At 38.9% G+C, this 23,788-nt stretch overlaps 1 protein-coding gene across 4 annotated transcripts in view; it reads left to right on the top strand.

Moving 5' to 3' along the window:
* The window catches only part of DCDC1 (doublecortin domain containing 1), a 605,588-nt gene that overhangs the window by 142,423 nt on the left and 439,377 nt on the right, over nucleotides 1-23,788 (top strand). For 3 of the 4 annotated variants that reach the window (XM_025187660.3, XM_075927784.2, XM_075927782.2), the window contains one exon: nucleotides 9,871-10,037. In XM_025187660.3, the coding sequence (XP_025043445.1) occupies nucleotides 9,871-10,037 (167 nt within the window). Of the gene's footprint in view, nucleotides 1-4,463; nucleotides 4,997-9,870; nucleotides 10,038-23,788 lie in introns of those variants that run through there. The other variant, XM_075927786.2, reaches the window with a different exon arrangement.

The following is a 23,788-nucleotide window of genomic DNA, read 5'->3' as shown; positions in this document are numbered from 1 at the left end:
GTAATAGTGTCATCGCTCATCAAAAAATGAGTCTTATGGGCCTTATGTTTAAGTGGCTCACTCATACTGGACCTTTAATACTCCATTCATCTGAAGAAGTGGGTTGTGCCCATGAAGGCTCATGATACTATCTACATGTTTTGTTAGTCTTTAAGGTGCTACTAGACTATTTGTAGTTTTTTAAATTTTTTCAGTTACAGGCTAACTTGGCTACCCCCGTGAAGCAATTATAACTGTTGGTTACCAGAACTGAGTCCAATACAAATGACCACACTGTACTGTTAAACAGGGGTGGGGAGAACATTGGTCTTGCCGAAGGAAGGTAGCAGAGGGGGTAAAGGAGGTCAGAAATTGCTGTAAAAAAGGTGAGTGGTGATCAGCTTTGCAGTGTTGACTCACCCCAGGAAATATAAGGTATAGAAGGCTTTAAAAGTGCTAACCTGGTGGGGAGGTCTTTCACCATGGATCAAGCAAAGCAACATCCACCCTCCCTACCCTATAGGTATGAATATCAAGTTTGATTAGGATCTGCTGTGGCTATTGCATAAGTTTTTCCTTTTTGGGGGGGGAGGAGAAGGGCTGGGATGGAATTTTTCTCTCACCACCATATTGGCTTTAGTGGAGTGAGGTTATTTTGCATTTCCCACAGAGAATATCAGGGTGGACCTTTTCTGGTGAGGAGAAAAGATAGTTAGGCATTATGTTGCAACTTATTTTGCAAGTGTGGGGCAGATGTCCAGTGCATGTCCATAGGGAAATGACCAGATAAATGGCCTAATACAAGACTTAAAAGGAGGTGATGGTAAAAGGAATGGAACAGGGGGAAGGATTAGAGAATCCTCTGATTGGTACAGCAGGAGGCCAAACACCTTTCTTATAGCCATGTTAAGCCTCCTAAGAGGAGGTGGATGGTAAAGTACAAGGCATGCATTGGCTGCAGGACCTAGATAGAAAAAGGATGGGAGGGGGCTTATTGTAAGCCCCAGATAGTAATTTGAATAAACTTGGTTTTGCCTGCACTGTACACTTTTATATGCCAAGTAATCACAAACATCTAATAATAAAGTTGCAGCCTGATTAAATCCATGTCAAGTGCCTCCTGTCCTTTGTTCGGTATAGCTGGACAATGTGTGCTATATCACACCATTTTAAAAATAATCTATGACCAGTGATGAATTTTTCAGCTACAGAGCTAAGAATTCCTGATAGAACCTTCATAAACCAGAAGCTCAATAACACCAAAGTGAATTACACCAATGAATTTTTATTTATTTGTTTTTTGTGTGTGGATGCTATTGTGCTACTGGCATATTCAGAGAATGCTTAGTTGTTCTGAATTTCTTCCCCTTTTCCCATATTAACTCTATTTGCATAGGGTTTTTTTACTTCTATGGTTGCTCTTTCATGCCTCTGGAATGTTTCCTCTTATTTCAATAGAGAAATAAATAAAGTTATTATTTTCAAAACATGGAACAATACATGTGCTTGCCTAAGGCTGAAAATCTGGATAGAAAATAGTTAAAAAGTTGATCTTGCCCAGGTTGTAGTGTTATTATAGCCATGTTGGTCCCAGGATATTAGAGACAACATAGGTGAGATAGTGTCTTTTTACTAGATTAACATCTGTTGGTTAAAGAGACAAGCTTTCAAAGTACACAGACCTGAAGAAGAGTTTTGTGTGTCTCAATAGAATCTTCTTTTGCCAATAGAATCTTATTTGGTCAGAACAGATGTTTATGAAAATGAGTAATACTATTAGTAAAGTATTCACTGTTTTATTTTGATATGAAATAATTGGGCCAGATCCTCAACTTGCTGTAGTTTCATTGAAGTCAATAGATCTTTGATAATGTAAGTGCTGGTGATCTGGCCCTCTTTGTTGTACTCAACCCCTAAACTTCCAATTCTGTTGCACTACAGATGTTATCTTGATTATACAATATTTCATTGAAGAGGTTGTTCAAGGGGAAGCAGACGTTCTTGACACCTAAGGAATTAATAGTGAAGAGTTTTTTTGTTTTCAGGAAGATGTAGAAGGTGATTTAGGAATTTTGTATCCAAGAGGCAGGTGTTACTTTGGTACTGTGAGTTTCCTCATTCAAGCTGTGAGCTACCTTTCTACAGTCCCCTGAGTATCTACTACTACCTTCAACAGTGATGGATAAGCACATTAGTTCTATATTTCTGTTAAAGTTATCAGCATTGAAATAGTTATAATTGTCATTATAGTTGTTGTAATTAACCTTCAGAGTTAACATTTAATTGTAGTGTAAGATGCATTTCATATACTTCTCTTACAGCTGAAGACTCAAAAAAACAACAACGCTGCATAAGTTCATATCTGCGATATTTTCCTTTGTAACTACAGGGCTGAAAGCCTTGGGTGAAATTCTGGTCTTTAGAAGTCAGTTTCAGAACTTCAGTTGACTTCAGTGCAGCTAGAATTTAACTTTTAACATTGTTTATAAATGAAAGCTAGATTTTATAGCACAGTTCTGTGGCAAATTCCACAGCACCCGTAAAACACTTGTCTTATAAATGAAGAACTTCAATCTGCAAATATTTTATCAGTGGCCACGGAGCAATTTTAAGGTGGGGGGTGTTGACCTACACAGCAGCCTTTGGATGCATGTACACTGCGGGGCTTAACTTGAAATAAGCTTCGCAAATTGAGCTACATCAATTGCATAACTTATTTCAAAATAGGGAGCGTCTACATAGCACTGATTTCGAAATAGAGCACTCTTCCTCCAACTTCCATTATTCCTCATACAATGAGGGTTGCAGGAGTTGGAGTAAGAAGTCCTCCAGCTTGACAGTATTTTGACACTATTTTGAAATAACTGCCCACTGTGTAGACGTGGACTAAGTGATTTCGAAATAGCTCTAGTTTTTTCAAAATAGTGTTGCAGTGTAGACGTTCCCTTAGTTGGAGCTATGTCCAAAACCAGTGCTCCTTCTGAGCCCCCCATGGCTGACAGCATGCCTGCAGTCACCTTGGAAGCCCCTGCCCAGAGGTGAAAGAGGGCACCGTCCTGGACTGGTGCAGAGATGCAGAGAACCTGGATCTCCTTGAGATCTGGGGCAAGGAGACAAACCTCCAGGATCTCCATACCAGAAGGCACAATGCCAATGTCTATAGATGGCTGGGTGCCTGTCTAGCCCAGAAAGAGTACAGCCACACCCTGGATCAGGTGTGGATGAAAATTAAGGCGTTCCCGCAGACTTCCACAAGGCCAGAGATGAAAGTTCCCACTCTGGGACAGCACCACAGACTTGCTACTACTATGAGCACCTCCCGTGCTCATCGTCGATTCCAGCCGGGAAACATCCATCATAAGCCTCCATGAGGGCATGGTAGTAGAGGAGGACAACGAAGATGATGAGGAGGAGGAGCAGGCCAGCCTGGACACCATGCCTGCCAGCCAGGAGGTCACCATCTGCCTGGAGCCAGTCCCTTCCTCCCAGGATGTCTCCCAGGACTTGTACGAGGCCGGAGAGGGCAGTTCAGGTGAGTTCTATCACTTTCTCTATATACACATGGGGGTAGGTGGTAGGACGCGAGGAGCGGCATGCTCCTTGCTCGGCCTTCTTGGCCTGGGGCTCTCACAACAGCCTGTGCATGTGGGTGCACATGGAGCACCAGTCCAGAGCACCCAGCCCTATGAAGCTGTCACACAGGAACCCATCGCTCCTTCTCACAAGGTACCTCGAGAGGCCTGCCTTACTCTGGACACCATTTAGGAGGCTGGGGTCATGGAAATGCACAGCAGTGTCACACATGGTCATGCCTGCACTCTTGGGCAGCATCCACTCCCAGTCAAGCATGGTGAGGAGGAGGACACCGATCCCCTTCATGGGAGCCTGCCAGGGACAGGAAGAGGAGGGGACTCCAGTACCATCCTCCCTGGCAAGCGGCATCTGCCACTCACACATACTTTCCCCAACATTCTCCCTTCTCTCTTCCAGCAGGCAGGGATAGAAGTTCTCTGTAGGATGTCGCCACTGCCAGACCCAGCATGTACATGGCACAAAGGGAAGGCAAGCCACCCCATCCACCACTCCCACCCTCAGTCACCTGGCCTGCTGGCACTTTCCCATGCCTGCTTGTCCCTAGGACCTGGGAGTAGCGAGGTTCCCCTGGGATGTCCGTGCCCCTGCAGGAAAGTGCCCGCTGTCTAGGCAACAGAAGGCCTAGATCAAAGCACATTGCCATCATCTGAACCAAGACCTTTATTGTTGGATCAGAGATTAGGGCTAGGCTCCATGCACCCTGTCTTCTGGGATGGCTGCCCTTGTCAATTTTCTTCACAGCTGGGCCACCTATGAGCATGGCGCCTCCACCACCTCCCACACAATCTTCCCGACCCTGTGAGAGCTGCAGGCAAAAACAACCCTGCAAGGACATGGTGCAGGAACACATTGACCACCTCCGTTTCCTCAACCCAAACTTCAAGGAGCAGCAGCAGGCAGACAGGTGGCTGAGGACGACAATGTGGGAGCAGGTGTCATTACAGCATAACACCATGTGCTCCTCAGTAACATCACTCATGAAGCACGTGGTCACGGTTACGGAGTGGTCCACCAACCACCTCCATGCACCCGCCCCTCCCACAACTCCCCGCTCAACTCCTCACCCCTGCCATCTTAGCTTCTCCTTCTAGCCCCTCCCTAGCCCTTGAACATATAGTGGTGGGACCTCTCAGGCAGCCAAAGCCTTGTGAGCTATCTGAGGCAAGTGCCAATACCAGCCCCATTCTTTAGCTCCCTTCCCACTCTTCCATCCCCAAGTTCTTTCTCCACTCCTTCACCTGTTGTATATTCTCCAAATAAAAATAACAGTTGTTTTTCCAAACATAAAATACTTTATTATTTGGTCTGCAGGGAATGGGGGAAGGTGGAAAGGGAAGGCAGGAGAAGGAAAGGATGGAAAGGAGAGGCACACAAGGGCAATGCAGAGGTCTCTTTTGAGGAGTGCTGGGAGAGACTCACACAGGTGAGTTCTATCACTTGGCAGAAATTCTGCCTCAAGGCCTCCCAGATGAGCACAGCCCCCTGATGTGCTCAGTGAATGGCAGCCGTGCCTGGCTGCTCAAAAGCCCTGGCCAGCTGCTCTGACTCTGTCCCCTACCCTGGCAGCACAATCTCCCCCTTGTTCTCATTCCTTGTTCTCATACTGGAACAAACAGCAGGCCGCCACCACCTGGGGGATGTTCCAGTTGCCGCGGTCCAGGCAGGTGAGGAGATTCTGGAAAATCCCCTTATAGTGGCCAAAGGCACACTCCACAACCATATAGCACCTGCTGAGCCTGGTGTTAAAGGTATCTTTGGTGGGGTCTAGGCTGCCCAGCTAGGGCTTCATCAGTCAGGGAAGCAAGTGGTAGGCTGCGTCACCCAGGATGCACAGGGACATGTCAACCCTGATGGTGTGGCTGGGGAAAAAATGTGCTGGAGTGCATCCTGTGGAAGAGGCTTGAGTTCTGGAAGATGCAACCATTGTGTGCCTTCCCTGACCACTCTACGTAAATGTCTGTGAACTGGCCCCTGCAGTCCATCAGGCCCTGCAGCATGATGGAAAAGAGCCCCTTCCTACTGATGTATTTATGTGGTCGGCGGTGTGGGTGCCATCAATAGCCCCCCTCCCCACAGTTGGGGAGCTCATGGCAGCACAGCCAGTGAAGATGGTATCCACTGTGATGACCCTCTCCAGCAGGATGGGGTTGATGGGCACCTATAGAGCCATAGAATCCTAGGGCTGGAAGAGACCTCAGGTGGACACCGCATCCAGCCCCCTTCCCAAAGCAGGACCAACACCAACTAAACCATCCCAGCCAGGGCTTTGTCAAGCTGGGACTGAAAAACCTCTAGGGATGGAGATTCCGCCACCTCCCTAGGTAACCCATTCCAGTGCTTCACCACCCTCCTAGTAAAATATTAAAAGAGTCAAACCTGCATGAGCATTGCTCCGACTGTGGATCTCTCCACGCTAAACTAGTTCCCGACAGAGCAGTAGCTGTCTGGTGTGGCGAGCTTCCATAATGCAATGGAGGTGAACTTTTGCAGGGGGATGGTGGGTCTCATCCGGATGTCCTATTGCTGGAGTGCAGGGGTGAGCCACTTGCAGATCTTCAGAAAGGTGGCTTTCGGCTTGCATAAGTTCTGGAACCACTGCTGGTTGTCCCACCACTGTATGACGATATAGTCCCACCAGTTGGAACTGGTCTCCTGCCACCATTAGTGGTGTTACATGGTGTGCAGGGGAGGATGGAAGGGAATTTGGTGCATGAAGAGTGCCAGGGCTTGGGTCAAGAGGTCCCCCAGTTCAGGCTGGTCGTTGTGCTCCTGTAGCACCACATGAGCAGCCTGCATGAAGTGCACAATGAGAGTCAGCAGGAGGCCCCAGAGCCAGTGACTGCTTTGCAGTAGCTCCAGATCCGTAATGAGAGTGCTGTGGCATCTGCGAGGACAACCAGAGAACACGGCATGAGTTTGGTGTCCCTTGAGGAGGTAGTCAGTGGAGAAGAGTGTGAGACATGGCTGTAGAGAGGTGCCACTTTAAGCACGAGTCTCAGCTAGCCTCAGCAAGCAGCTGCAGAAAGTGACTGCTCTCCTGATACCCTCCCTGGAGTGCTTCCAGGGGCTTTAAATGTGATTCAGGCTTCAGTAAGAGTGGACGTGCTATTTCAATATAATTCTGTGCTATTTCAATGGTGCCTTGTAGTGTGGAAGCACTATTTCAAAATAGATATTTTGGGAGTTATTATTTCAAAATAATTTTGAAATAATTTCCCAGTGTAGACATAGCCTTAATGTTCATGATTCAATTTAGGCATGTGCATAGGCACTATGGCACGGAGTAGGTAGTTCGAATTAGGAGTAACAGTACAGGCAGTCCCCGGGTTACATGGATCCGACTTACATCGGATCCCTACTTACAAACGGGGTGAGGCAACCCCGCATTAGCTGCTTCCCCCCAGCAGACCAGGGAGACGCGAAGCTAGCGCCCCTCCCCAGCAGACCAGGGAGATGCGGAGCGGCTTTTCTCAGCAGACACCTCAGCTTGAGAATAAAGGACTGAGGGAAGTGAGGTGTGGGAGAATAAAACTGAGCTCTGGAGAAATGTTTGGCTAGAGTTTCCCCTACAATATGTACCAGTTCCGACTTACATACACATTCAACTTAAGAACAAACCTACAGTCCCTATCGTGTACGTAACCCGGGGACTGCCTGTAGTTCAAATTAGAAAGCCTAATTCGAACTACCTACTCCGTGCCGCGTGTAGCCGCGGGCACAGAGTCCGCACTAACGGGGATTTAAAAATGGCGGCACCCGGCAAGATGCAAATGAAGCCCGGGATATTTAAATCCCGGGCTTCATTTGCAACTTCGATTGCCTACATTAGCCACCGTAGTTCGAACTAGGGTGGCAGTGTAGACATACCCTTTCCTACATAAGAATGCTGTTTAGCATTTGAACCTAAATATGTCATTTTTATCAGTCACTCTTTGATGAAATGCTTGATATAAAATCATATCGTTAATATTTATTATTGAATTGTTATTGCATGTGGTGCCATTCAGTATGTTCTAGGAACTGTACAAACATAAAATAAGACTTGGCCCCTGCTCCAAATCACTTATACTTTAAAAAATACAAACACAAACAGAGAGCGAGAGAAGGGGAGGATGGGGGAAATGGGAACAACAAATGTGATGAAGTACTGAATGGCCACATGCTGATAAAGCAAATATATTTATATATAAAATCATCATCTCATTTTTCTAACATCAAGAGTGGGCAGAGACAACTTCTGTCAGTGTCTTGACTTAGGTAAGTATCTGCCAACTGCCCTAACTCTAGTGTGTGTGTATAATTATGTGTGTATTATTTTTGAAATTATTAACTTTAAATTTAAATATTAAATTTTCTAAATTACTCTATAAGCATGCTATTTATAGATCCTTGTTAAGCAAGGTGCTTAAGTATGTATTTAACTTTAAGCACATGAGTTGTCCCACTGATTTAAATGAAACTATTTTTGCATTTTAATTTATGCATGTTCTAATCTATATTGCTCAATGGGGACCATAGTTTCTTGTTGACAAGATAGCAGAATTGAATTTCAGAGGGGATTCATTAAAGAGATTGTAGTGGCCTTGCAGACCAGCTCAGAAACAGCATTATGTGCATAGAATGGGGAATGGAAGTACTAGGTCCAGAGATATTTTTTGAAGAAGCAGTCAAACAGTATTTAGAAGCTTGCAGTGTTGGAGAATTGAGAATTGCAAAAATAGAGGATGTCTACGATTATTTACTGGATGATAAGAGAATACTGTGAAATTGTTTTAAGTCATTTTCCTTTGTCTCAGTCATGTGGCTTGTTTGGCAGGGTAGGAGTATCATAAAATATATGGTTTTTTTAGATAGCATCCCCTGTAAAAATAATTGTATGAGTTTCTGGTTTTGCCCACACGACGTGCTGAGCACTTTTAAATTACATTATTTTAGCAAATGTAAACATGCTAATCTAAGTATTATCCTCTACATCTAGTGTTAATTTAAGTCTGTATGTTCTGTCCTCTACATTTTCTTTTAAAGTGACCAACTACATAGGAGCTGTCTTATGATAGTTTCTTTACTGAAGGCTCAGTTCAGCCAAAAATTATCACCAAAGAGATTCTGTATGGTTTTTCAGTTGAGCTGAACAGCTATTGAGTCTAATTGTGAGTCAATTTCTAGAATGTCATATTATCCTTCTGGACTGCATAAAACATGTGGAGTATCCAGTAATATGTACTCATTGTCTGTTGGCTATACATGCAGATCTTCCTTAGGATTTCTCTGCCTGTGAGATCACCACAGACATATAAATATGTCATGTTTATGTGCACAATACATGGTCTTGAAATGACCACAGACTGACTAGAGCTAAAACTCAGTGTTTTTTTTTATTTGCATGTATCCACAAGTATTTATTTATCAATTTTCTTCTGGAACGTAGAAAGAGCAGAAAAGCCTTTTATATTTTACACCCCTAAATAGTCTAGTGAAATAGTATTTTACAATATTTATATATAGATGAAAGGTGTCTGACATTTACACAGTTCAGTAAAATTTAAAATATCTGCCAAATATATGTGTCTAAATATATCCTATTGCCAAAATATGCTTGCCCTATTTGTCACATATGTTGGCATAAGGTCCCTGAAAACAGAATGCTTTAAATGTTTAGAATTATTTGCATTCAAAAAAAGCAAGAAAAATCTTAGAAAGCCTATTGCCATGAACCATTTGGCTTTGTCTGATTTCCCCCCTCATTTTTTAAACAGCCACATTAAACTGTTTATTTTTTGTTGAAAGTTAGTTTCTTAAGCAGTGGCAATGAAAAGGCTATTGTAAAATGGTTTACAAGACTGTTGATTGTATTTTATGAATAACATGAAATGTAATATGTTAGGCATATATAAGCTCCTCAACAGGAAACTATAGACAGAAAAAACATGGATCTTGCAATTTTATCAGGACAATGCAAGTAGATTTCAGCAAGGTTGGTTCCAACTCATCTGTGATAAATGAGAAGATAAGGCAATCAGTGCACACCATGACACTCTGTACAGCTAGTTAGGCACACTTCAGAACTATTCAGGTGTGCTCACAAAGCTTGTGAGTCTTACATGGGGGGGGTGTCTCAATATAAATACATCCTTCATGGTGGCCACTAGTAATTCAGGAGTTGCTTTTCCAAGATTTAACCCAGGTCAGATATAAATAATAGATGCTAAGAGTTAGTTCTGATGTTGGGGCTGCGTTTCTGGCTGTGTATTTTCAGTTGGGTCAAAAGAATGTATTTTCCCTTTTTTTCTTGTATAGTTCCTCTGCTTGACAAATGCCTGCAAAATTCCATCACACCTTTGCGTGGACCTGTTTGGGTCTCTAAGGGAGAAGGTTTCAGCCCCTCAGGAGCAAAGATGTATATCCAAGGAGTTCTATTGGCCTTACACCAACGATTAAAGTCTGCAAAAAACTATTGCAAACAGGTGAGTTTGTCCCACTCTTTAAAAGTCTGCTTCTTTTTTTTTGTTTTGTTTTCATTTTAAAATGTACTAGTTGCGTAAAGGCAATGACTGGCATTGTGTCATAAAGAAATGTGGCAAGTATTGCACGAGCTCCAGGACCCGTTAGGGAAATGCTTCTCCTATAATCTGAAAGCCAACAATAATGGAGCTAATTGTATCTGTCTTTTGGTATGGGATGTCATCTTTTTTTGCTGCATACTGTGCATAGCTGAGACATTCCTTATGTGGAAATCCTACAGAGGCAGTCATTTTGCATAGGAAAATTAATAGCTTGTTCTACACATTAAATATTAAAAATTGTTTCATATTTCTTCACACAAGGCTAATCAAAATAAAGGTCACAGTTGAACTGTTTTTAAGGAAAAATAGATAAACATAACTGGTTTGCATTCTCAAGAATAAAATGAACTTACTGTCTTGAGAATAATCAATAGACTTTATTGATAAATCATGAACAATTAAATAAACATATTGGAAATAAATTTTTTGCATGACTAAGAGATCAAATTATAGAATATATTTGGTGATTTCTTGTAGTTTCAGACTGTCAGACCAAGTTAGTCCATGTTTGTTTGATCTGCATTTTTGCATACTTGTGTTTTGCAGATATGTTTATGACTTTTTAGTCTGAAAGTGCTGTATTTTAATTAATTTGAATAAACATGGAATTTCTAGTTTTGTTAAGAATAGCTAGGTTTTACATGTATTGATTTATAAATATGAAAGTTATCAATTTTTTAAAAGTTAGTTGAATTATTTATGAAAATAGCAGGCATGCATATTTCCCAGGAAAAGAAATAATTGTACATTAAACAGCCATCTAGGAAACTGAGATTCAAAAGTGATCCAAGGCCCCAGAGTTAAGAATGAATGCATCAGATACATTATGCTATCAGTCTGCGTGGGAAGGGGGAGGGGAGATGGTGTCAGGCACACTGTTTATACAGCACCTCCTGCTGTCAGATCCATAAAGAGAAATGAGCATTGACTTTGGAAAAGACTAATGGTGGTCAACAACAAGAAATCAAGAAAATAGAAACAAGCAGAAAGGCTTCAAATTGGCTTGTTTCAAAAAATGCATGACTCATTTAGCAGTATAGTAAAAAATACACTGATCATGTTTACATTTTGTATTGACATTTCTTACCTATAAGACAATGCTGCCTCTCATGAAACATACAGAAATGCAGAATACTATAGAACAGTGTCCTAATTCATTTGAAAACAATTACGGAATCTTTTTTATAAAATATATGTAAGAAATCTATCAAATATGATTAATTCAAATGCTAATAGATATATTAGTCAATACAATAAATTACTCCCCACACACACAGACTCCAAAATGGGCAACTGAATTACAATCTGGCCTATAATAAAAACTAAGGGAAAGACTTTGTGGTCCTATAAAGAAAATATAATGGAGTTTTAGTGTTTTAACTGAAATCAATAATTTCTCTGATGTTGTCCAAAAATATTAGTTTAGAAAGAGTTTAAATAGCAAGAAATAAATAGCACTTCTATTAAAGTTTGACACCACCTTTAAAGACAAATTCAAGATTCATATAATATATGGTTACAATTAAGAGGATCAATGTGACAGTTGGTAGTTCACAAAAATTCTCTAATAGAAGATTATTTTATATGCATTTTAAAATAGCATTATAAATAAGTTGTTGAAAATATTACAGTAATTTTGAGAAAAAGTAAGTTAATTTAAGACTATCAAAAGTAAGTTGTTTGTTGTATCTGGTATTATACCAGCATACACAAAATTTTTTTAAAAGATCAGAAATGTATTTTTATATATTTCCTTTTGATTTTACCAGTAATTTTGAAAGTGGAATTTTATTAGCATTAAACATAACTGAAATCATATAGAGTACTGCGAGTGTTAGAGAATACAGCATATTATTTTGCTGTATTAGTTTATTTGTTGCTGTATTTATATATGTTGCCCACCATTTATAAAATAAGCTAAAATTAAATATGTAGTTTATAATATAAATAAGCAAAGTTAAGATACATATTAATATAAATATAGGCAACTGAGTCCTGTATCCCCTCAACTTTACCTGCTTTTCTCCACCCCATATCATTGTCGAGAAATGGCATTTGAAGACTATCAACTCTCCTAAAAAGGGATTCAGGGGCACAGCCCTTGCTTATTCATACTGTTGCATCTAGGCAGCTTGGCAGTATTACTTTATGATGTGAAACATTAAGTTTGATTTCCAAATCACTGTTTATCTAGACATTATTTGTCAATCTTACCTGAATTTTCTATTTATCTCTGTTATTTTGAGATTTGTCTTATATTTGTGTTTAAATAAAGAACAAATGAAGAAAAATTAGGGAAAAACCTCTTTGATCTAGTAATATTCTGGTGAGACAAAATACTTTGTTGAAACAAAAGAGGTTAAATAGCTCTTTGGAAGTATTAGTAGCTCAATATCAATATAATTATGAGCTACTTCGATTAACATGTAAATAGGTTTCAGTTTCACTCAAATGTATTGCTATGCATCTACTGGATTTAAAATAGTACACTTTGGTAGACCAAAAAGGCTGCACAGTGGACACTGCCTATTATCAGCTTGTTGCTTCCTGCCCTATTAGGGGCAGGGAATAGTATGGTATTAAAATTCTCAGTCTAGGGGGTTAAAAGAAGGAATTCCTATCATTCTGCTGTGCCTTCTGTATCACCTTTACAAGGAGAGTTAATAAACTTTGAATGCAATTCCTTGAGAATGAGGTAGTGCGGAGTAAAGCTGTTAAAAGAGAGGGGATACTTGCCTTCATTTCCTCACTTTATATTGTTATGTTCCTTAACCTTGCTTATTTACTATATTATAATCAGGTAAAACTAAGGGGATATTTGAAGCTGGAGAAGGATTCAAATGTCCTTTTTAAATTCAAGAGAAAAGAAAATAACACATCTGTACATCATAAGGGCTTGTCTTCTATGTTTTCCTTTGTGTAGAGTCCTGAATATTGTAATTGTGTTAAGATGTAATGTCCTGTGGATTGCAGAAAAATCTTGAAATTTTATCTTTCTTAGAGGACATGAATGCAAAATACACAACCTTCTGGATTAAAAAAAATACAGAAACTATCCAGTGCTTGATATATAATTATTTTGTAATTAATTTTCATACAGTGGAGTTGTAACCATGATGATATGTGACTTTAATAATGCTGCAGGACCATTAGTTATTTTTTAATGCTTTACCAGTTGTTTGTCAACATTCCTGAGTTGCATAAATAGACATAGCATTTAACATTTGAATATTACATATGGCATGTATGTGTGTAAATATGTTTCTGTATATGTTGTTTTCAAAAATCATACAGAGCCACTGTAGTTTGTATGAAAACATATATGTTCTTAAAACGGAGACATTACAAAATGAAATTGCTCACAACTATGCAAGAGCTTAAATTCACTAGTAACAGTAGAAATAATATCAACATGTTAGTATGAAATGTAGATAACACTTTCAATGGTGGGGGCTGCACTAGCTCATTAACATTCTTGATATGTAGTTGTGCTGTTGGTGGGGGCGTTGAAGAAGGAATGCCATTGTGCTGGGTTCCAGTGTTTGGGGACAAACACTGCTGTTGAGGGAACGTGTGAAAAGGCCATAGTACTATCAGTGAATGAGAGAGGCTGAGCTTTCTGTATGCTTCAAGCAGGGAAGCTGTCATTCACAGGCCTAGCACAGCTAAACAGAAGTCTGAAATACCTTTTAAAAAGATATTAATGATTTTTAAACATTTTTTTCATGTACAGTCACACAGTAAATCATCTGTTGCTCTGTCACTAAACAAACACAAAATATATTATGACAGAGAAATTTAAAACTAAGCTGAAGTGATGCCAAAATACAAGATTTCTGGCACTCTGAGAAACACTAGTTGACCAAAAAAAAAAAAAAAAAGCCATAAAGTGTTGATGAGCATGCTTTATCATGTTATGCTTAGAGATTGAATAGTGCTATAATAATTTATTCAGAAATTCACCTTTAGATTTCTATCCTGTGCTTAGAAAACCATTAACAAAAATGTGCTAATTTTTTTTAAGGTAAGTGTGTGGGGGAGGGGGAGAGAATATTTATGCCTTGTGTTCCTAAACTCAGTCTCTCAGAAATTACAGTGATAGAAATTAGTGATATAAACCAATGCAAATTACGTTGCATTTGAAGTAATAGGTTCTGGTATGCAAAATGCTGAAGGAAAAACAAGAGAAACTAAAATAATTGAATGATTTTACTATCCACCTTTTTAAGCATGCGAATTTTGATAAGTGCTGCTATGGTTAAGAGTCTGAGACTTTCTGTAATATATCAGTGCTGGTATATAAATTATTATTCCAAATGTAATTTTTTTTCAACATTTTATCTTGTCAGTTTTACAATTTTTGATTTTGAACTGCACTAAGAGGCTCTGTTTCGACTGCTTTGTTTCATAAAGCTATAAAATAGTATTGAATTTAAACAAAAATATTGCAAATATTAGAAGAGAACTAACACTACATTATTATTTTAAAAACATTTAATTGGAATTACCTCTTTAGATATTGGAGCCTTAAATTATCTATAATACACGCACTCTAGCTATCTTTCATAGCACTCCTTGGTTATATTCAATAATAGATAAACATAGTATGACTGGTAGACAAGTTTTTACTGACTTCAATTTGGGTTTGTATGCTAAGATTAATGCTGCAGTAGCTTTAATTAATTCATAACAGATCCACAGGATGAGGACTTTGCCATTATGTATGTCATATCAAGCTATTATGGGAAAATCTTTTTCCTGGTATTTTCTGTTGGTGAATGCCGACATTATTAAAATACTATTTTTGTTTCTTATTTTTGTGCGTAATAAACATATTTTGCATATAATGTTATGCACGCATTGCCACATAATGTTGGCAAAAGTTTATGCTTTAAAATATACTTTTCACTGTAATGATATTTAAAAAAATTACATTGCATTCTAGCCTCAGATTGGCATTATAATAAAAAAAAATAGCTGTTCTACTGAAATGATTCCGTTGATTTCTATTCAAAAGGTCACCAAATCCAGTACAATAGTAGTGAGCTTTTTGTGGCATTTTAAAAAAGAATATTCTTAACATAAATTAAATGTCCAAAACTGTATTTAAACAAAGTAAAATTATTTTCTTGAGTAAAATTCTTCTGTCTTTGCTGCACACACTGCTTGCAGAATTTTATACAGTGGTGACTCATTTGATTGCAGTGGTGTTAAGTATTTTTATTTCATGTTCTATATGTTGTTCATAAAAACAGGTCTTCTATACAGTTGGCCTACTTAGAGACCATTCATGTAACACTTGCTTGTTAAAGTAAACTTTTTTTGTTGAACAAAGCAAGATTTCATACTATAGCTGCAATATTTCAGCATAGATTCTTATTAAAAGAATATAAGAATAGCATTTCAGTAATTTTGCAACTGAAAAATAAAATTAATATCTTGATAGTTTTGATATGTGATTTGTAGAATTTTGAGTTGTTTATGGATTTGAATGATGATTTTTTTTCTCCACAACCAAGCTGCATTCTAGTTACTAGAAGTATTTTAAGAACCTTAAACTTGTGTCTTCTTCTAAGTGTCATGCCTTGAGCAGGCCTAACATCAGTTAAATGAAGTGAAAATTGCATTCTTGTCTTGATAGAGATGAAAATGGATTTCTGGTCATGAAATAGATGTAGTTGTCACTTTTTTAAAAAGGTGTCAGCAGTTTGCTTCAGCAAGTAAGGTGCCAATTCAGTATGACAGTAAACTTGTGATCTGAGCAATCAATAAAATGCTTCAATAACTTCTGCTTCATTACACTTATAATAAGAGGCTATAGATCTGTGGCACATAAAATGTTGATAAAGAGGATATGTAGGGACTGGCTGTGACATTTTGTGCTAGAAGTACAGTAAGTGCAATGTTGCCATCTAGAGTTTGTGCATAGGCAATTATTCCAAAAGGAAAATCTGCAGTGATAAAATAAGTACTGATATTGAAAGCTCTGTTTATTTTCCATCAGTTAATCGTGTGTGTGTGTGCGTGCATGTTTAGATCAGGGAAGTATAAGATACTATTGCCTTTTTTCCTTTGAATAATTTATAATAAATGTGAAATATTTTTGTCAAATAATATCTTAGTAGACCTAAAACAATATACATTTAAAGTAGCTTTTGCTATTACAACACTACAGTTATTTGATTTGACACCTGTAAGGAGGAAAGCCAATGCTTTGTAATAACAATAGGTTCATACTATAATATTTCAGATCTGGACCAAGGCTTATCTTTTAATTTACCTACATGAAAACATATACCTGATTTTTCACAACTTGTACGTTTTCAAAAATTATCTCTGAAGTTTATTTTGTGGAAAAAGTATTTTTAATATACTGTACTAGTTTTTTCTCCCTTTAAAATGAATTTGACTCTTAACATATTATGGAAATTGAGAGACTATTTTCTATTCAAGTTAGGATAAGTAATGCCAAATTTACATCTAAAAAGGATTTCATTCTCCATGGATATTTTAGGAAACCATAAGTTTTTCATAAATTCATTTTTAAAGTCCTGTGATCAATGTTTATGGCCAATGAAAGTTAAAGGTGGATTGAGATGATTTTTTAAAGTTTAAAAGTGAAAAAATCATTTTACTGCAGGGGTAGGGAACCTTTTTTTGGGAGTGAGGGCTGCTGACCTACAGAAAAATCAGTTGGGGGCTGCACACAAGTGAGAAGGAATAAAAAAGACAAATCCTCACTGACATGGCCCTTAACTAAGAAGGAGAAAGACACTCCCCACTTTCCCCTCACACACCAGAGTCTGGTGGGGTCCAGACTAGTAGATTTTGTGTGCTCCAGCCTTGCGGTAGGCATGGGCTCCCCAATGCTACGGGGGGAGCCCTGACCCTTGGGGGCGGGATCCAGCTAAGTCCTGAGGTTCCCCAGCCCTGTTTTACTGAGAACAGACACACACAAAAAACCAACCAAACAAAAAAACCCACAACACTGAAGTGACTGAGATGACTGAGAATTTGGGGAGTGATAATTTGATGTATTGAACAGGTTAATAAGCAGGGCATGTTTAATAGGAAGAGGGCTAATTAAGGGCCTCCCCTTATTATATGCAGTGTCATTGTAGCTGTGTCTGTCCCCTGATATTAGAGGAAAAAGGTGGATGAGGTAATAGCTTTTATTAGACAATCTTGTCACTCTTCCCTTATTACCATCAATATACCCTGTGGGGACGGTAGTACTACCAGTGTTGACCTTCTTGGATAGGTGCAAAATTTAAAACTAGCTTTTATATTGACCTTCGGAGCATCATAGTGGCTTAGACATCTGTAGAGGTCATGCCTCTTGTGCGTCCTTTGATAGTTGTTCCCAACCACCCTCCTGAAATTATTTCCTATGTTTTTGTCAATGTTATTTCCTTTTTATATGAGTAGTGGTTGATAAGTGCATTCAAGTGCTTGTGTGAAAATGTGGATCAGGAGGTAGGTGTAGACAGACCTACTCATTTTTTAACTGTTTTTGCCAAGAATTATAAATATAGTACAGGCAGTCCCCGGGTTACGTACAAGATAGGGACTGTAGGTTTGTTCTTAAGTTGAATTTGTATGTAAGTCGGAACTGGCGTCCAGATTCAGCCGCTGATGAAACTGACCAGCAGCGGCTGAATCAGACATGCCTGCGGCAGAGCAGCTGGAGTGCTGCTGGGTTGGTCTGGTAGCGCCGACCCTTGGCGCGGCGGGACCAATCCGGCAGCCCCCCAGCTGCTCTACCCCAGGCGTAGGCAAGAAAAGCCTGGTCTGCAGACCAGGGAGACGCGGAGCGGCTTTTCTCGCTGTGGAGGACGAAGGCGGCGGGACCGCCGAGACGCGCCGTGGTCCCACCGCCCACGTCCTCCGCAACGAGAAATGCCTGGTCTGGCGGGGGGATGGGGGGACACTTGAAAGTAGGATTAAGGGATCTTCCGGAAAAGGGCTTATTTTCCGCAAGATCCCGTCTAGACTGGCGCTTTTCTCCGGCAAAACTCCGAGCCGGAAAAAAGCGGCAGCCATGTTCATGCAAATGCCGCGGGGGATATTTAAATCCCCTGCGGAATTTGCAATTCCGAAGTGTCTCATTAGCATCCCTTTTACGGAAAAGGGTGCCAGTGTAGACACAGCCATGGTGTTTTGATTGCAGGAGGGCCCAATCTCTCAGCACAAGATATGACCACTCTCATTTGGGTATGCATCACTGGTAACTTCTTGAAAAATTTAATTCCTAATTCTAATATGTTGGGATTCCCCCTTCTGAGTCAAATCAATTCAAACGAAAAGGTAGAACTATTTGATGACAAGTTATATGATGAAAGGGGGTATGTAATTTCCTGTGGAGTTTCGAGTTCTACAGTTGGATCGGAGCAGACAGATGTGACACATGCATCTGTTTGAAATCAGTGTTTCTCTGCACAGTGCAGTGGTCTGCCTGTATGGATCCAATTGCAGGATACAGGACTATAAGCATTAGACAACTTTTCAGGTGGGAGGAGTTGCCATTCTTGCTAACAATGTTTTGGCAGAGAGGAGTTGCCATTCTTGCTAAATCTTTCTTGTGTCATTCTTTCTACCATATCCATAGCATTGATATAATGATCAAATAATTAGAAACGATTACTTCTAGATGGGTATAGTAACTTGAAGTAGAATGTACACAGTATAGCCTTCATATATCCTATATTACAATGTGAATGCAGTACATAGTATTCCCAAATCCAAGTATTCAAAGCTCATGAGATAAAACCCCAATATGATATTTTTTTCTACAGACAATATACCTCTGATTCTTTTTGCTTTCTAGACTATGAGCCTTTAGGATTAATGTTTTCAAGCTTTTTTCCACAATTATGAAGAACAGAAACTTATTTTCTTTTTATATTACAGCCAAAATTCTCATGTGAACACATGACTCCAGGAGTTAGAGCTTTAGGGAAACATACTAAATATAAAAACACTCACAATATAGTTGAATAGTAATAGAGAGGTAGCCGTATTAGTCTGATCTTGCTAAAACAAAAGGAAAAACTGTGTAGCACTTTAAAGACTAACAAGATGGTTTAATAGGTGAAAAGTTCATCTTGTTTAAACCATCTTGCTAGTCTTTAAAGTGCTACACAGTTTTTCCTTTTGTTTTCGCAATAAAGTTGTGAGAGTTGTCAACATGGTAATATACTGAAGCTTGAAAGAGAAATAATTAAATTATTACATTGGTGAAGGAGAAGAGGGTCTCTGTTGTTTATTCAATAGTGTCATCCTTACTTTCTTGCAAATCTGTATTGTTTTGCACAACTATAGTTGCATTGGGATTGGTTGTAGATATATATTAAAATCATGTATGGAGATAATTACATGTGTGATTTCCTCCAATGCATGCCGATGGCACTATTTTTGCAATGTGTAGCTCTTACACTGAATATATGTATCATTAGCATAGTTCCTTAACTGTGAGAGAAACTACATTCTGCACAAGTCTTCAGTCTGCTCTGCAGGTTAGTCATTTCACTTGCACTTATTTAAAATCTTTAAAATAAAAAAGACAGTTTAGAACTTTTTCATTATATTGTAAAGAAATGAGTGCATTTTGTAACTTTGAAAGTAATTACAGAATTCTGCTGTTAAAGGCAGTGAAAGTAGGTTTGACACATTTTCTTTAAATTACTCAACCACCTACTGCTATTATTGCCTATGATTCTTTTGAAATGAGAATAAATTTAATAGTTACAACAGCAAAGTGAAAGAGTGTGTTTGATAGATTCCCTGAACAGTTTCAACACCCACAGGTATTATTTGTAAGAAAACAATCATGCAGAGTCTTCAGCTGGTTAGAGAGGGCACAGCATTCCATCTTCACCTGACATCCTATCTGTTCTCTCAACATCCTGTGCCCCCTGCCTGCCACCCACTCCTCCCAAAACAATGCTCACTGAGAAAAGCTTGTGTGACTGGACAAGAATATGAATGTTTTTTTAAAAGAAAATGAACAATATAGAAGGTACATTGTTAAGAGGAAGAGAAAAAGAAAAATCTGTCTTTAGGATTGATTAGTATTTTTACTATCAGTTCCAATTAATCAGTGTTATCCTTGAATTGCAAGAACTACTCAATTTTAATTATTCACAGGTCTGATAACTGATTGATTACAGGAAATTAAGAGCCAAAAAACCATTTTAAATATTTATTTCTCTCTTCTCTCTTTTTTGGTCTGTGTACCACATAACATAATTATGATTATTTTCAAGAAACATATCTTTATTAGAATTTTCTAGCATGAGTGAATAAACCTAAGACATTCAAGTTTAACAATTTCAGTCTTGAATTCAGTAAAATGAAGTACCTGGCTCTATGCTTTTCTTAATGGTTCTTGTTTGATAATATAGATATTTATTTACTTAAATTATGTTACTTATTATTTAGTATGGTATTCCAAATGAGGGGTTGGGACACCTTATGCTTGACTGTGTACAGCTATACAGACACTTTACTTTACTTTACTTTATCTAGTACAGCAGCTGTATTTGAAAACAAACTATGTTGTTTGGTGTTTTCAGGCAAAGGTTTATACCGCCTACCTGTGCTTTTATCTTGGATATTTAAAAAAAAAAAAAAAGCATCTCTATTTTATTTTGCAAAGTTTCTCTCTTTCCTCTTTGAATTTCATGTGTATCTTGTAAAACATTCCTGATGTACCAAAAAAAAAAAAAAAAACCATTGTTCAGGTCCAGTATGAGCCAGAGAAAATTAAGAATAGGAAACAGTTCTCTCAAAAAAGCCATCTGTGGATATTCTCTTTAAAATAATACTAATTCAAACTTTTTCGGTATGTGAATCAAAGCACAATCACGGTGGAGCAGATCACTGTAAATTTCAGTGATTGTTAAAAAATTACATTGCAACAAATTCTTCAGTAAATTATTTTTCCAATGTTCTGGATCCATACATACTTTTCCTTGTTTCCCCCCAAAATATTATTGTCATTGCTGAGAAAAACAAAACATCTATTCATTTAATTCCATACAACTGAGAATAACAAAACGCTAAGCAGACAAGCAACCCTTATTGAGCTGGCCACCACATTTTTCTCTTAATAAACATAAAAGGCATTGCAGAATAATGCTAAATCATCTGGGAGAATTGTAGCCCTTTAACAGACTTCACATCACTGTCCTTGGTATCTAACCCATTGTCCATCATGTACTAGCATCTTGGTACCATTGCTGCAGTACTAGTCATACTTACTTCCACTCCAGATATAGCATATCTGTGCCATCTATATTGATAATAATCAGGTCTTAAGTCAACTGTCCCTCCCAATTCCATCATGTGTGCAGCTTGAAAGTGAATCACTGGACTGGCTTTTCCTGAAATCCATCTTATTTCTCATAAATTACTCACTACTTTGGGCAGTCTGTCCTGGTTTTCTCCATTGCTGCCTGAAACAAGGACTTTACTTGGAAAAGCTAGATTAGGTGCCTGAACAGGTCTCTCAGAAAGTCAGCCATGTGAGACAAGAATGGTATTGGCCTGTACCAGCAAGAATAATATCTCTGAGTTAGCCATGCTATCGAATTATTATTGTTAGTTACAGTAGTAAACTTATATTATAGTAGTGATCAAAGGCCCCAGTTGAGACTGTGGTCCTCTTGTGGTGCATGTTACAAACACAAAAAAGACCATCTCAGCCTTGGAGTCTTAACAGTATGTCTACACATCAAAGTAATTTCGGGATACCAGAGGTCTTCACAAGCCACCTGTTCTTTCAAAATATTTTTTGAAATAACGGGAACACTATTTCAGGGGTTAAGGGATGTCTCGAAATAGCCTATTTTGAAATTAACTTGAAATAAGTACGCAATTTGTATAGAACAAATTGCGTATCTTATTTTGAGTTTAGAATGCAATGTAGATATAGGCTAAGTGTGTATCTACACAGCACCCTTATCTAGAAAAAAGCTACACAATTTGTGCTATGCAAATTGCATAGTTTATTTCAAGGTAATTTCAAAATAACTTATTTAATTTTGAAATAAAGCGCTATTCTGAAACATCCCTTAACCCTCGAGCAGTAAGGTTTTCAGGGACGGCATAGCGAGCACGTTATATTTCGATATAATGTTCTTAAAATGTGGAATAGCTATTTTGGGATACTCGAGCATCCCGAAATAGCTATCCCATGTCTTAACAGCAAGCCCATTATTTCGGGCTCTCTATTCTAATGTCCCTGTAAACCTAATTCCATGAGGAGTAAGGGGCATTTCAGAATAGCGGGTTATTTCGAAATTTGATGCTGTTGCCATATAACATAGGCCATAGAACTTCCAAAATAATTCCTAGATCATATCTTTTAGAAAAATATCTGGTTTTCATTTAAAAATTGCTAGAGTTAGAGAATTCACTACAACACTAGGTAAATTATTCTAACAGTTAATTACATTCACTTTTTAAAAATTACACTTTCATTCTGAATTTGCCTAGCTTCAACTTCCAGCCACTGGATCATGTTACATATTTCTCTCTAGACTGAAGAGCCCATTATCAAATAATTGCTCCCCAACTAGGTATGTGTAGACTGTAATCGAGTCACCTCTTAACCATGTGTTTAAGATAAATAAATGGAGCTTCTTTGTGGTTTTTTTATCATTATGAAGCTCATGTTTTTAATCCTGTATTTATCCTTGTGGCTCTTCTCTAAACCCTCTCCAATTTATCAATTTCCGTCTTGAATGGTTGGCATCTGAATTGGACACAGTATTCCAACAGCAGTTGCATCATGGCCAAATATGGTGGAAATTTAACCTCTCTGCTGCTCAAGAATCCCCTGTTTATGCATCAGAGGATTGCATTATCTCTTTTGTCCACTATATCACACTGAGACCACACGTTCAGCTGATTATCCACCATGAGCTGCGAGTCTTTTTCAGAGACTGCTTTCCCATTCTTTGTTCTTTGATATAGAGATTTACAGTTAGCCATATTAAGATTCCTACTGTCTGCTAGCACCCAGTTTGTCAGTCAGTTGAGCTCACCCTATCTTCTTGATTATTTACCACTCTCCCAACTTCAAACTTCATTAGTGATAATTTGATGTTTTCTTCCAAGCCATTGATTACAGTGTTAAATAGAGTAGGACCAAGTGGGAAACCACTGCAATGAGACCCACTGATTGACAATTCCCCATTTACAGTTACATTTTGTGATCTATCATCCAATTTTTAATCCATTGAGTGTGTGCCATATTAATTTTATATCATTCTAGGACAGGGCTACTCAACTTTGGAAGCCCTGGGGGCCACAATGATACTCAAGCACATGCTGAGGGCCACAAGTGTGGTTGTATATACATGCAAATATATCTGAAAATATATGCGAACAGCTTCTTTCACACAATGCCCCAGCGTTCTCGACGCCTCCTCCCTGGGGGCTAGAAATGCTGATACCCTGTACCCATCTGTTCCAGCCAGCCCATCTGCTTGCATCTTTCAATGCTCACCCTACCTGGGAGATGCCTCACTGCTGTGGAGCGTGTTCCCAGTGGAGACCATGTTCAAGGGATCTCACCTGCGGGCCGTGTGTTGAGCCCTGCATAAACCCAAACCATACTGCGGGCCGCAAACACAGAGGCCATGGGC

This window comes from Pelodiscus sinensis, chromosome 5, assembly GCF_052426305.1.
Source record: "Pelodiscus sinensis isolate ZL-2025 chromosome 5, ASM5242630v1, whole genome shotgun sequence".
NCBI classification, from domain to species: domain Eukaryota; kingdom Metazoa; phylum Chordata; order Testudines; family Trionychidae; genus Pelodiscus; species Pelodiscus sinensis.
Note: the sequence above shows the minus strand (reverse complement) of the source record. Positions and strands in the feature narration are given on the sequence as shown.